Source organism: Podarcis pityusensis (assembly GCF_964106645.2).
Source record: "Podarcis pityusensis genome assembly, chromosome: 14".
Taxonomy (NCBI): domain Eukaryota; kingdom Metazoa; phylum Chordata; class Lepidosauria; order Squamata; family Lacertidae; genus Podarcis; species Podarcis pityusensis.
In genome coordinates this window covers 46674635-46689255 of record NC_138039.1, presented here as the reverse complement: position 1 = coordinate 46689255, position 14621 = coordinate 46674635, and the positions used below count along the sequence as shown (strand labels likewise).

Genomic DNA, 14621 nt, shown 5'->3' with positions numbered 1-14621 from the left:
TTTTAGTCTGGTGCCTAAAGATAGGTAATGCTGGGGCCTTGCAAGCCTCTCTAGGGGGAGCATTCCACAAGTGGGGAGCCACCGCAAAATACACATTCTTATGTTGCTACCCTCTGCAACTCCCCTGGAGGAGGCACATGATGCAAGACCTCGGACAGCAATCTTGGGGTCCAGGTCAGTTCATATGGGAAAAGTGGTCCTTGAGGTATTAGGGTCCTGAGCCACAGGACGTTTCCGAGCACAATTCAAAGTGTTGGTGTTGACCTTTAAAGCCCTCAACGGCCTTGGCCCTGTATACCTGAAGGAGTATCTCCACCCCCATCATTCAGCCCGGACACTGAGGTCCAGCGCTGAGGGCCTTCTGGCGGCTCCCTCTCTGTGAGAAGCCAAGTTACAGGGAACCAGGCAGAGGGCCTTCTTGGTAGTGGCGCCTGCCCTGTGGAACGCCCGTCCATCAGATGTCAAAGAGATAAAAAACCACCTGATGTTTAGAAGACATCTGAAGGCAGACTGTTAAGGGAAGTTTTTAATGTTTGATGTTTTATCGTGGTTTTAATATTCTGTTGGGAGCCACCCAGAGTGGCTGGGGAAGCCCAGTCAGATGGGTGGGGTACAAATAATAAATAATAAATTATTGTTATTATTATTACTATTGTTACATAAGACTTCAAAGGTCAAAACCAACACTTGGAATTGGGCCCAGAAACTAATTGGCAGCCAGCTCTTGGCCAGGATCAGTGTTAACGTGCTCAGACCTTCTTGCCCCATTGAGCAACCTGGTTGCCAAATTCTGGGCCAGTTGCAGTTCCTGAACCACCTTCAAAGGCAGCCCACATATAACAAAGTGCAGTAATTTAACCTAAAGTTTACCAGAGTGTCAGCCATAGAAATTAGGTTATCCCTGTCCAGATTGGGGCACAGCTGCAGCACCAGCCAAAGCTGACAGAAGGCACTCAGTTCCTTCCGGGCCACTTGAGCCTCAAGCAAGAGTGGGGGATACTGGACTTTTCCTTTAGTCGTGCTCAGTTGCAGCCCTTTTTGCTGCTTCTTTGCCTCAGCCTCTCTTTGCCCTAGCCCTATAAACACTGGACCATGTTCCTAAATTTCTGCAGCTCGAATCAATCTCTCTTTTGCAACCAGGACAGCCACGCAGAACAGAGCAGTTTCTGGTATCAACCTGTATGTGGCAGAATGTGGGGCTTTCCTTGGAATGATGTTCATCTCGGGGTTATGCGCTCCTTGACTCCCGTGCCCCAACTCCTGCTAATGTGTCATGTCCTAATCAGGTTACCCGCAACCGGAAGTGACCTGGTACAAAGATGATGAAGAGATGGACAGATACTGTGGCTTGCCAAAGTACGAGATCTTTCGTCATGGGAACCGACACACGCTGCAGTTGTACAAGTAAGGAAAGAGTGTGTGTGTGTGTGTGTGTGTGTGTGTTGGGGATACCTGTTAGCTAGCTGTGGCTGGTTTGAATATTGAGGCACATTGGCCTTCTGAAATATACAATCTGTTCAGGCCTCTATCACTTCCTGGACTCAAGGCCAAATGCATGAGGAGATACAAATTCCCAGATCCATGGAACTGCCATTCTTCTTCTTCTTCTTCTTATTTGAATTTATATACTGCCCTATACCTGGGGGGCGGGTCTCAGGACAGTTCACAGAATAAAAGCCATGCTTCAGAGGTCCAGTCACTCCTTTTGATGATGACGATTTTCAGTTTTATACATTTCAATAATTTCACAATCATTTTAACATTTCATAACTCGACTTCCTTCCCCCTCTTTCTGTGGTTCCTTAAATTTATTTTTAATACTTTCTGCATGTGTAGTGGTTAAGAGCGGTGGACTCATAATCTGGGGAACCGGGTTCGCTTCCCTGCTCCTCCACATGCAGCTGCTGGGTGACCTTGGGCTAGTCACACTTCTCTGAAGTCTCTCAGCCCCACTCACCTCACAGAGTGTTTGTTGTGGGGGAGGAAGGGAAAGGAGATTGTGAGCCGCTTTGAGACTCCTTCGGGTAGTGATAAAGCGGGATATCAAATCCAAACTCCTCTTCTTCTACTTTAAATATCTACTCTTATAAAACTGCAGGTTACCACAAGAATCCTGCCAATGTTCTTATCTGTTTAAAGTTTATTTGTAAATATGCCATAAATCATTTCCATTCTTTCATAAAAAAAGTTTGTTAACTTGATTTCTTACTTTTCTGGTCAGTTTTGCCATTTCTGCACACTCCCTTTTCTTTTTCACAGAAGACATAAGAACCTAAGTTGAGCCTGCTGGCCCACCTAGTCCAACATCCTTGTCCCGCAGTGGCCAACCAGATGCCTGTGTGTGGGAAACCTGCAAGCAGGATTGGAGCGCGAGGGCCCTCTTCCCTCCTGTGGTTTCCAGCAACTGGTGTTCAGAAGCACAGCTGCTTTTAGCTATGGAGACACAGCCTAACCGTAACAACTAGTAGCCATCAATAGTCCTCTCCTCCCTGATTCTCAGCCAGGTTTGGTTGGTGGCCCAGAGGAGCAAACCAGATACAGTGGTACCTCGGGTTACAGACGCTTCAGGTTACAGACGCTTCAGGTTACAGACTCCACTAACCCAGAAATAGTACCTCAGGTCAATAATAATAATAATAATAATAATTTATTATTTATACCCCGCCCATCTGGCTGGGTTTCGCCAGCCACTCTGGGCAGCTTCCAACAGAATATTAAAATACAATAATCTATTAAACATTAAAAGCTTCCCTAAACAAGGCTGCCTTCAGATGTCTTCTAAAAGTCTGGTAGTTATTTTTCTCTTTGACATCTGGTGGGAGGTTGTTCCACAAGGCGGGTGCCACTACCGAGAAGGCCCTCTGCCTGGTTCCCTGTAACTTGGGTTAAGAATTTTGCTTTAGAATGAGAACAGAAATCTTGCAGCGGCGGTGTGGCGGCAGTGGGAGACCCCGTTAGCTAATGTGGTACCTCAGGTTAAGAACAGTTTCAGGTTAAGAACGGACCTCCAGAACGAATTAAGTTCTTAACCTGAGGTACCACTGTAATGGCCATGTGCCTGTCCCATTCACATATCAGTAGGAGCGGGGAACCTCGTGTGAAAGAAGGGCGCTGTCGCAGAGCGTTGTGCTTTCCACAGCGCTCCACCAGATACCTCTGGGAAGCTTGCAAATGGGGTGAAGTATCTGACCGCCCACCCTTGCTCCCCAGAAAATGGTATTGACTGCAGGCTCCCCCTTTCCAAGCCCTGCATTGAAGATATGGTGGCTAGTGGCCACTGACAGACGTCCTCTGCGTGGTTTTGCCTCGTCTCCTTTTGAAGACATCTGAGCCAAGGGTAGGGAACATATGGCCTTCCAGTTGTTGCTGGATTCCAGCTCCCAGCCGCCCCAGCCAGCACGACCAGTGGTCAGCGACGGGTGGGAGTTGCAGCTCAGCGACCTTTGGAGGGCCACAGGTTCTCCCCTCCTGATCTGAGCTCTCAGCTGTCACCGTCTCTTATTGCAGCCAAATCTATAAATTCACGGCCTGCCCTGTGAAGAAGTGCCCGCTTTTGTCTCTGCCGAATCTTCTGCCGGTCAGTTTCCTCGGATGACTCTGAGTTCTATTCTAGTGTTTTTAGAGGACGATTATATAAGCTTCTGTCATGTCTCCCCCATCACCCTTAAGGCACCCTTTCTCTAAACTAAATCCGCCCTTGAGTTTTTGTGATGGTCACCACCTTGGGTGGCTTAGTAGAAGAGGGTGAGGCAGTCTCCTGGAGGATAAGGCTGCCCATGTATCCTAGGCAGGATGGCGAAGTTCTCCCTCCACAGTCAGAGGCTGCTGGAAACCATCAGTGGGGAAAGTGCCATTGCATTCCTCCTTATGAGCTTCCCATGGGCACCTGTTGGCCATTGTGAGCAAAGGATGCTGGCTTAGATGGGTCTTTGAGAGAGCCACTCCTATGTTTCTATGCTGCAGCCTTTTCCCTCTATGGGAGGAACCCCCAATCATTAGGGTTGCCCCTTTCTGCCCCCTTTTTGGTTCTACAATGCTCTTTTTGAGATGAGGGGCACTTGAGATTGAGATGAGGTGAAGCCTTCCCATATGGTCCATTCTGCATTCTGTTCTGTTTGCACTGTTTGAAAAACTATTTTAAGTTTTTTTTTGTTTTTTTTAAATGATGTATTTGTAAACCACCTTGAGATGCACGTAGCAAGTGATTCATAAATTAAATAAAAATAAGACTATTACTTCAGCCACTTTTCTCTTTTCCCAGCTCACTTCCTTCACTTTATGATGGTTCGGATTGCTTTATCTGTGTCTCCCAAATGTTCTAGTGTTCTGATTTGTTTTGTAATTCTTCTTTTATGTCAATGGCCCTGGGGGTTTCCTGTTGAAGGATGCGGTAGAAATGCTTGTAATGAATTAAACCTTTTCCTCGTAAGGATGGTCCCTTGCACAAAAACTACCATATTTTTCACTCCATAAGATGTACCTGACCATAAGACACACCTAGTTTTTAGAGGAGGAAAACAAGGGGAAAAAATATTCTGAACGAAACAGTAGATGTATGATTTTTGTGGTTCATGCTGTGGCCACAGACATGTGATTTGACGGCGAGTTTGGGGTGGCCCAATGCAAAAATCCTGAGAATCCATGTGGATCCATGCTTTGTAACCATGTTTTTGTGCCATTGCGGCCCCAGGCAACAGTGGATGCGTGATTTTTCTGGGTGCAGGCTGTAGCCATGGACATGCTATGTGATCTGATGGTGAATTTGGGGTGACCCAATGCAAAAATCCTGAGGATCCATGTGCTTTTACCTCCCCACTCCCAGGCAGCCTCCTTTATCATGTCCCTTATCTCCTTCCCGATGGCTTGCCGATCAGCTGCCTCCTTTCAACACCCCCTTCCCTCTTGTTTGCCTTAGTGTCTTTTCCTTAGCTGGAGCAGCTTTTTGCTCCTCCTTTTCTTCTAATTTCTCTCCTCATTGCTTGTTTTAGTATTCCTGTCTCCTCTCCTTGCAAGTTCCCGGTCTTTACCTCCCCCCCCCCCAGCATCCTCCTTTACCAGCAGCCTTATCTCCCTCCTGATCGCTTGCTGATCAGCGGCTTTGTTTCAACACCCACTCTCCTCTTTCAAAAGAAAAAAAAAAAGCATGATCTGCTTTTCGCCCCTGGGCAATTCGGCTCCAGGGACCACGCACTTGCTCCATAAGATGCACAGACATTTCCCCTTACTTTTTAGGAAGAAAAAAGTGTGTCTTATGGAGCGAAAAATACGGTATATTCCCCCCGCCAATACTAAAGCATCTGTTTTCTTTTGCTAGGATGATAGAATCACAGAGTTGGGAAGGGACACCCCACCCCCAAGAGTCATCAAGTCCAACCCCTTGCAATGCAGGAATCTTATTTCAAGCATTAATGACAGATGGCCATCTAATCTCTGCTTTAAAACCTCAAAGGAAGGAGAGTCCACAACCTCCTGAGGGAGACCGTTCCACTGTAAAACAGCTCATATTGTCAGGAAGTTCTTTCTGATGTTTAGTCAGGATCTCCTTTCTTGTAACTTGGAAAATGTGGGCACACATGTTTGCACACTGAAGCGGTCCTGTCATTTGAGATGATGTTAGTGATGGTGTGGGAGCCAGCACTGTGAGTGTCATGTGCGGCAAACTCCGTATCGCCAGTTGCATAGTGCTCCTGATTTCCCTCTGATGGTACTTCCCCACCCAGACTCAGTACTTTGGACGGCAGTGTTAACTGGGACTGTTGATGTAAGGCTCAAGCAAAGTTTGTATAAAATGATTTTTGGATGGCGTTTAACACGAAGTCGTCTCAACCGTATATATAAAAAGGCGAGCAGTCTGTGTTAGAGATGCAAGATGTTGAATGCTGGCATTCCACATATTGTTATGAGTTTGGGTGAGGGGATCGGCTGCATGCCTGAGCCCCTTCTAGTTCCTAGATCCAGCATGGATTCAATTCCTGGAATAGCTAGACTAGTTTCCTGGTGAGCTAACAGCCCTCTAAATAGTAGTAGTAGTGGTGGTGGTGGTGATGATGACGATGATAATGATAATGATAATAATAATAATAATTTATTTATACCCCACCCATACTGCTGGGTGAAATATACTTGGAGTCGAGTGTGGATTTCATTCTCTTTATTCAGCTCATAGTAGTGAGGAATGCAAGTTTCCCCGAATTATCTGCTTTATATACATTATTTACACAATGGGTGCCACGTGATTGGCTAATTCTGGGATTCTCCTGTAGGCCAATCAGGTTGCAGATTCACTTCCACCTGGAGTTGGATTGGGTGGCTCCTGTGGACCAATCAGACTACTGCATTCTGGATCCTATTGTTCTAGAACCAATCAGACTGTTGCATTCTGAATCCTATTGTTCTAGGACCAATCAGACTGCTGCAATTTGGATCCTATTCAACTCAGTACATAACACTGGGTTTCCCCAGCCACTCTGGGCAGCTTTCAACAAAATGTTAAAAATAAAATAAAACATCTGACATTAAAAACTTCCCAATACAGGGGCCATTGAGTGATAATAGGCTGCCCAAATACATCACAGGGGGAAACAGCTTGCAAAAATGCATGTATTAGTCAAAACCATATTTTAAAAAATGTATATTCCAGGAGAACTTTCCATTAAAATGCTGATGAAATATCATGAGGATTAAAAAAAAAAAATCCTGCAAAAATGTGGAGAACTGGATTTTGAGATTTTAAAACCAAGAGACGGAGAGAACAAAAATGGACAGATTTGCCCACCCCTGTCTACTACAGATCTATGCATGGTCATTCTCCTAAACTGGGCTGACAGAGAAGGAAATGTCTCTTGGCTCCTTCAGTATTGGTTTCATCCCTACATCCACACTCACGATCCAGGGCGCATGCTCATTGCTGTCCAAGAATGTGCAAAGAGGACAGCCTGTACGAAGGAGGGGTTTCAGGGCTTATCTACAGCCCAGCTGCAGTTTATTAGCTTTCCTGGGGTAATCTAGCAAGTGCCCATTCAAATGTACTAGCGCATCAGTTCTATATGTGACATGTGTGGCGCTGTTTTCCATTTTTAAAGGAGTAAGACACTAAGCATCTCTCCCACTCCTCCTCAAATTGAAAAGTAAATCTGTTTATGTAATTCTGACAACAGTAACTAGCATAGCATTTATGTAATCCTGACTACAGTAAGTAGCGTAGCAGCCAAGACTACAATCCTGTTCCTACTTACCTGGAAGCACATTCCATTACACTTGCCTTGTTTATTAACAGATGCGTATGGAATTGCACTATATGTTAGGATGGGGAGAAATTTGATTATGTTCACATTTTAAGGAGAAACTGCCCGATTTACACTTTGGAGGCAGTATGCTTCTGAATGCCAGTTGCTGGAAACTGCAGAATGATAGAATCATAAAATTGCAGAGTTGGAAGGGATCCAATCATAGAATCATAGAGTTGGAAGAGACCACAAGGGCCATCGAGTCCAACCCCCTGCCAAGCAGGAAACACCATCAGAGCACTCCTGACATATGGTTGTCAAGCCTCTGCTTAAAGACCTCCAAAGAAGGAGACTCCACCACACTCCTTGGCAGCAAATTCCACTGTCGAACAGCTCTTACTGTCAGGAAGTTCTTCCTAATGTTTAGGTGGAATCTTCTTTCTTGTAGTTTGGATCCATTGCTCCGTGTCCGCTTCTCTGGAGCAGCAGAAAACAACCTTTCTCCCTCCTCTATGTGACATCCTTTTATATATTGGAACATGGCTATCATATCACCCCTTAACCTCCTCTTCTCCAGGCTAAACATGCCCAGCTCCCTTAGCCATTCCTCATAAGGCATCGTTTCCAGGCCTTTGACCATTTTGGTTGCCCTTCTCTGGACATGTTCCAGTTTGTCAGTGTCCTTCTTGAACTGTGGTGCCCAGAACTGGACACAGTACTCCAGGTGAGGTCTGACCAGAGCAGAATACAGTGGCACTATTACTTCCCTTGATCTAGATGCTATACTCCTATTGATGCAGCCCAGAATTGCATTGGCTTTTTTAGCTGCCGCGTCACACTGTTGGCTCATGTCAGGTTTGTGGTCAACCAAGACTCCAAGATCCTTTTCACATGTACTGCTCTCAAGCCAGGTGTCACCCATCTTGTATTTGTGCCTCTCAGTCCAACCCCCTGCAATGCAGGAATCTCGGCTAAAGCATCCATGACAGGTGGCCATCCAACCTCTGCTTAAAAACCTCCAAGGAAGGAGAGTCCACCACCTTCCAAGGAAGTCCATTCCTCTGCCAAACAGTTCTTACCGTCAGCAATGTCTAGGCAACACGATGACCATGTACATACGCAATAGACAATCTTTTATAGAATTCCTTCAAACCATAACAAGTCCGAAATGAAATCTTTAGTTTCAAAGTCTCTGAAAATCTATAAATGAAGGGAGGTACCAGACTTGGTCCGATGAAAGACAAGCTGTGAAGCTTTGTGTATTCAGCAAATATGATGTCCAACACTGAACAGTGATTCCGGATATTGACTACTGTTTCGTATTATTACATGAGCACTGTTCCACAGCATTTCATGTTTTCGTTCACATACATTCATTCGAAATAAGATGGGTTTATGAAGCAATTCTATATCCTCCCACCACGCTGACAAAGAATTCTACGAAACAGTAGTCAATATCCGGAATCACGTGACAAGCCCTTGAGATATTTTGAAGGGGCAAATGCTATTGTGCTTGAGTCCTGGACTAGAAGAACACCCCAAACCCTTCTTCTGCAGGCTTTTCTTATGTTCTTATGAAACCTTATGGGAACCAAAATGCAGCTACCCTGAAAATTTGCAGTTCCTTGAATTTTGTGGGGAAAGTGTGCATAGAACATGCATTAATTTCATTATATTTGGGGGAATTGCTAGCAACATGTGGTTTTTTAGTCAAAAGTAAAAACAAAAATGCATTCATAGGGGGAGAATTAGCACAGAAATGTCAACAAATGTTTATGAGCATTGTTTGAAAATATTAATTCACAACTGTGGAGAACTGAATTTAAGACTGGGAAAAGGAGAAACTTTTTCCTCTGTCTGCAGTTTGCAGGGAGGAAATAATATTGGCTTACCTTACTGGGTACTTGTTTTTTGGTTTTTTTTACAAAGTAATAATAATAAATAAATAAATAAGAAAAAAAATGTGCACCCCACCCCCAAGACCATTCCATTGTAACTATCCGACAGCCCAAAATTTCAACACCTCCTGCGATGGTTTGACCCCTTTCCATTTTAACAATACATATTCTACAAACACCTTCCATATCTCCTCAAAATCATTTCTCTTGCATATTCCCCGTCTTACCTTAATAGCACATGTTAATTTATCATTTTTAGCTATATGCCACACCTCTTTATACCATTCTTCCATTTGATATTCACCTTGCCCTTTCCTAGCTATAATAACTCGTGCAGCTGTCAATAAATTTGTGAGCAAGTCCTTCATAGCCTGCAAACCTTCGACCCCATTGTGAATTTATAACAATGCTACCTCTGGACTTTTGGTCAGCTTTAACCCAGTGATTTCTGTTATCTCCTGGCATCCCCTCCAACATAACACCGAATAGTCCTTGTTTATTTGATTTAATCTGACGTGTTAAATACCATCTCCAAACTAATAATAATTTTCTTTTATCCTTAGACAACATTTTCAAAGTGTTTCTCCCATATTCACCCCCAGCTTTGACTATTTATCTGACCTGTTGTCTCCATTTCTGCTAATAACTGGGTACTTGTGAGGATTAGAACTAGGGAAGGCATGTGAAGCAATTCGAACCCTTGGTAGTACTGCGTGAATGCTAAGTATTAGCATATTGATATTGCACTTAGGTGCGACGACAGATGTCCCTGTGTTCTGAAGTTCTGTGCACACTTCTCCAGTAAGTCACACTGAACTCCGTGGGACTTCTGAGTAAACATGTGCAGGACTGTGCTGTATATTACGGATTTCGATATGTCTCTTGGCTTCTTGGAATGAAGCTACAGAAGGAGCACAATCGTAGCCATGTGTCCTCAGAAGTAAGCCCCACAGAGTTCCTAGTGGCTTCCTACTACAGTGGTGCCCCACAAGACGAATGTCTCGCAAGACGAAAAACTCGCTAGACGAAAGAGTTTTCCGTTTTTTGAGTCGTTCCGCAAGACGAATCTCCCTATGGGCTTGCTTCGCAAGACGAAACGTCTTGCGAGTTCTTGCGAGTTTGTTTCCTTTTTCTTAAAGCCGCTAATAGCCGTGCTTCGCAAGACGAAAAAACCGCAAGACGAAGAGACTCGCGGAACGGATTAATTTCGTCTTGCGAGGCACCACTGTATTGCCGCACAAATACCGCTCCCCTGAGACCCCTCTTCTGTCTGTAGATTGGCAATGGGTGTGTTTGGTGGGGCCAGGGCTGGATCTAGCTCAAGGCTCCCCAGTTTCCGAACCTTAGCCTACACCAGACTTGGGGAACCAATCTGTAGATTGGCAATGGGTGTGTTTGGTGGGGCCAGGGCTGGATCTAGCTCAAGGCTCCCCAGTTTCCGAACCTTAGCCTACACCAGACTTGGGGAACCTGTGGCCCTCCAGATATTGCTGGACTCCAACTCCCATCAGCCCCAACCAGCATGACCCATGAGCGTTGGTAGTTGTAGTCCAGCAACATTTGCGGGACCACAGGCTTCCCATGCCTGGTACAAAGGAAGGGATATGAGTATTATCGGTGCTTTTTTGTGACAGTACTCATTAGTACAGAATACCGACACACTCAGTGCCAGATTTACGTATAAACAAACTATAGCTCAATTTAAAGGGGGGAAAACTGGATTTCCAAAATACAAGATAAAAAACAAATAAAATAAAACCTACATAGAGCAACAGTGTTTTGTTTTGTGTTGTGCAGGCTCCTATGATGTAAGTAATGGGCCCCGCCTGCTAGCCTGCTCCCTAAAATATCACTACCACTATTAATATACTTCTTCTTAATTGTATTTCAGTTCAACAATTACTTTGATAAAATACATATTTTGTTATGTGCAAATGGCTTTAGATACCTATTAGGTCCATAAATTACCATACAGCATATATTCAACACAAAAAACAGTGACAATTTGTTGTTGACAAAGGACAACTGGACATATAAAGGGCCCCATTACCTTCAGTAGCTCAGGGCCTCATCAAACCTAAATCCGGCCCTGGACACACTCCTCTTTTTGTTGCCTGTGGTGCCTTTTCAAGATATGAGTGCTGATACCTCTTTCTTTACTAAAAAAGTAGTGAGTATTATTATTAGCAACTATGGTCAGAATTCTATAATTTGGGGGTCCCCACATTTTGCCCAGAGACTAGTTCCTTTCAGTTCCCATATAGACAATCTTTTTCTAAACTGGGCACAGCACTTTCCCTGCATCTGGCGATGATGTGAATGGCTTTTTAAACCCAAATTGGGGTTACAGCTGGGTGGTATTAAAGTGATCTTACTGCCATGGTCCCATGCCCCCTGCTCACTTCTGCGAGGGCTCCTCCAGACTTCCCCACTGCTTCGCCCTTGGAAAACCTGATCTTTACTGCTGAATTGGAGCAAACAGCAACTGGGTTTTCTCCAGATGGACATCTGCTCCGATTTAACACGGAAGAGCGGGTTTTCCAGGGGAAAGCAGTGGGGCCAAAGCAAAACCACTCAGACATGTGCCTGGAAAGCATGGAACAAGGAGGAAAACACACAGACCTGTGTGGATGAGCTCAGATGCTATGGACACAATTGCCAATTATGTTAATGCCATAATGACTAGTTTGGCTTTAAGAAATGGTGTACAGGGTAGATTTCCACAGTTTTTCTGTAGTTTTGCCATTCCCAGCTTGGGTGCTGTGACTGTCCTTTCCTGTGATAATGGAGGGTCAGGAGAATGCCCCTTTGTGCAACCCTGAGCAGTCAAAATGACCCGGTCATGAGTGCGCAGATGTCAGCTGAATGACCCTGTTCTGCTCAGTCTCATGAGCCTGTTTCATGAAGATGGCAGTCCGGAGCAGAGGCAAATGTAATGGAGAAACACACAAGATTGCTCTCTACTCATATGGCTGGCTTATTTCTAGCGTTCTACCAAACACATAGGAGCTGCTCATGGATGAGCAGCTGAGAAAATGACAGAGACAACCATTAAAAGCACATTAAAAGCACATTTGTCTCCACCTCTAAATTCTGGGAACTGTAGTTTCGTAAGAGTGTTGGATGCTCTGTGTGGAGTAAACTATTATTATTATTATTATTGAATTTATATACTGCCCTATACTCAGGGGTCTCAGGGCGGTTCACAGAATAAAATCAAGATATAAAACCACAAAATACCTAATAAAACTAAAAACAGCACCCCAATACCCCCCCAAAAAACCCACATTTTAAAAGGGCATAGGATGTAAATCGCATCAACCAAACGTCTGGTTAAAGAGGAACATTTTTACAATCCTTCAAGGTTGTAATAGCCACTCTTTCAAAGATCTATAATATCTAAAGAGGAACATTTTTGCCTGGCGCCTAAAGGTGTATAATGAAGGCACCAGGCGAACTTCCCTGGGGAGAGCATTCCACAGATGGGGAGCCACCACAGAGAAGGCCCGTTCTCATATTGCCACCCTCTGGATCTCTCAAGGAGGAGGCACAGAAAGGAGGGCCTCAGGATGATTTCAGGGTCTAGGTAGGTTAATATGGAAAGAGGCAGTCTGTGAGGTGTTGCGGTCCTGAGCCATTTAAGGCTTTATAGGCCAAAACCAGCACTTTGAATTGGGCCCGGAAACTAAATACAGTTCCCATGTTTATTTGGGGTGTGTGTGTGCTTCAAATGTATGGCATGTACACAGTCTTAAACTTTACACCTGTGTGCACAAATGCTCAGAACAATGTGCTCCCTAAATCGTGTGGTTTTTTTCTCATGGCGCTGTTTCTCTTTGCCCCCAGGTGCAGAGAGGAAGATGCAGCCATTTACCAAGCCTCGGCCAGAAACAACAAGGGCATTGTGTCCTGCTCGGGGGTCCTGGAGGTGGGAACCATGACAGAGTACAAAATCCACCAGCGATGGTTTGCCAAGCTCAAGAGAAATGCCGAAGCCAAGCTGCGCGAGATCGAGCAGAGCAGGAAGCGAGGGAAGGAGAACGTGGAGCTGGAGCAGCTGAGGAGGGTGAGCCCGGACAGGTTCCAGCGGAAGCGCCGCTTGACCGGCGAAGTGGGCATGCGATCGGGCACCTCCCTCTGGGACAAGGAGGAGGTGGCCAAGGTGCGCATCCCAGATGGGAAACCACGATTTGGAGAGGACGAGAAGAGCAAAGAGACTTCTGTGAATGCCAAGACCCTGTTCCCAAACAACTTCATTACAGGGCGTCTGGAAGCAGAGGTGACCACCAATGGGGACTCTTCTCTGGAGAGTGGGGAGGAAAACGGAGACGAAAATGCCAACGGCTTTCTTACCTATATCTATGAGACGGTGGAGATCATCAAAGCGAAGCCTACGGCGGCCAAAGAGTTTTCCGCGAAGAAGAAGAAGAAAGAGGAGGTCACCACTGCCTTGCCAAATGCAAGCCAGGATGTTTCCCGAGAAGAAGATGGGACACAACAGAGGAGTATTAGCTCGGCACATGAAGATGCCACGCCTAACACCTTGGCCTACAGCACGTCACCTTTTGCAGCAAATGGGCTGGTGGGCACGGAGCCCAGAGTACCTCCTAGGCAGGTGGGGGAGAAGCCCATTGCCCGACCCTATTCAATGCCCCCTAAAGCAGACGTGTACTTTTCTCTGAAAGATATGTATTTTGACATGGGGGTGAAAGCTGAGGCTGAGCAGAAGGCGCCAGAAGCCAAAGAAGGCGAGGCTGATCGGAACCAGCCAGGTGAGGGTGCTTCCGTCCTGGGAGAGATGCTCCCAGCAGTCCCTACAGCTTTGAAAAGGGCAAAACCAGAGGAAGGGCAAAAAGAGCCACGCGAAGAGCAGAAAACAGAGGAAAAGGAGGCTGTGGAAACAAAGGAAGCCCAAACAATGGCAGCCACGGATGCTGGCGGGGATGTCAATGCAAACTTATCCCAGTATCCTAATTGGACCGCAGAGGCCGTGCAAGAGGTGCCTGGTTCCCTTCGGATGGGAAATGTGGCAGACATTCCTGAAACAGATTTTCAGCATCCTAGCCAGGCTTCAGAGACTGGCCTTGGGGTGTGGGCTCCCCTTTCGAAGGATATGGTTGCCGACCTCCGCGAAACGGACTTGCTGGACTCTTTCTGCCCTGAAGCAGAGCCATCCCCACAGCCCCAGAAGGGGTTGGAGTCGACTGTGCGCTTTCAGGAAGCGGCGAGAGACTTGAAGGAGGCCTCCTTGGGAGAGCAGCTGCCCGGCCAAGGGCCTTGTGAGGTACTGTAAGTTCTTTTTTTTTTTTTTTTTGCTATGACTGACCTCATGCAAAATGTTTCCCAAATCTGTTAAGCAGCAACTGCCAGAGGCCTGCCTGCTATTTATAGCTGAGAATGCGGGGATGTACATGACTAGCAATAAGCAGGGTGGTCTCTCTCTCCAGTCTAGCTCTGACCCCTGACTGTAAAATGTTGCATTGGCCAATTTTTAATA

At 45.7% G+C, this 14621-nt stretch overlaps 1 protein-coding gene across 3 annotated transcripts in view; it reads left to right on the top strand.

Moving 5' to 3' along the window:
- The window catches only part of ALPK3 (alpha kinase 3), a 68805-nt gene that overhangs the window by 27577 nt on the left and 26607 nt on the right, over positions 1-14621 (top strand). For all 3 annotated transcript variants that reach the window (XM_080980249.1, XM_080980248.1, XM_080980250.1), the window contains 2 exons: positions 1287-1404; positions 12971-14408. In XM_080980249.1, coding sequence (XP_080836375.1) covers positions 1287-1404; positions 12971-14408 — 1556 coding nt within the window. The remainder of the gene's footprint in view (positions 1-1286; positions 1405-12970; positions 14409-14621) is intronic.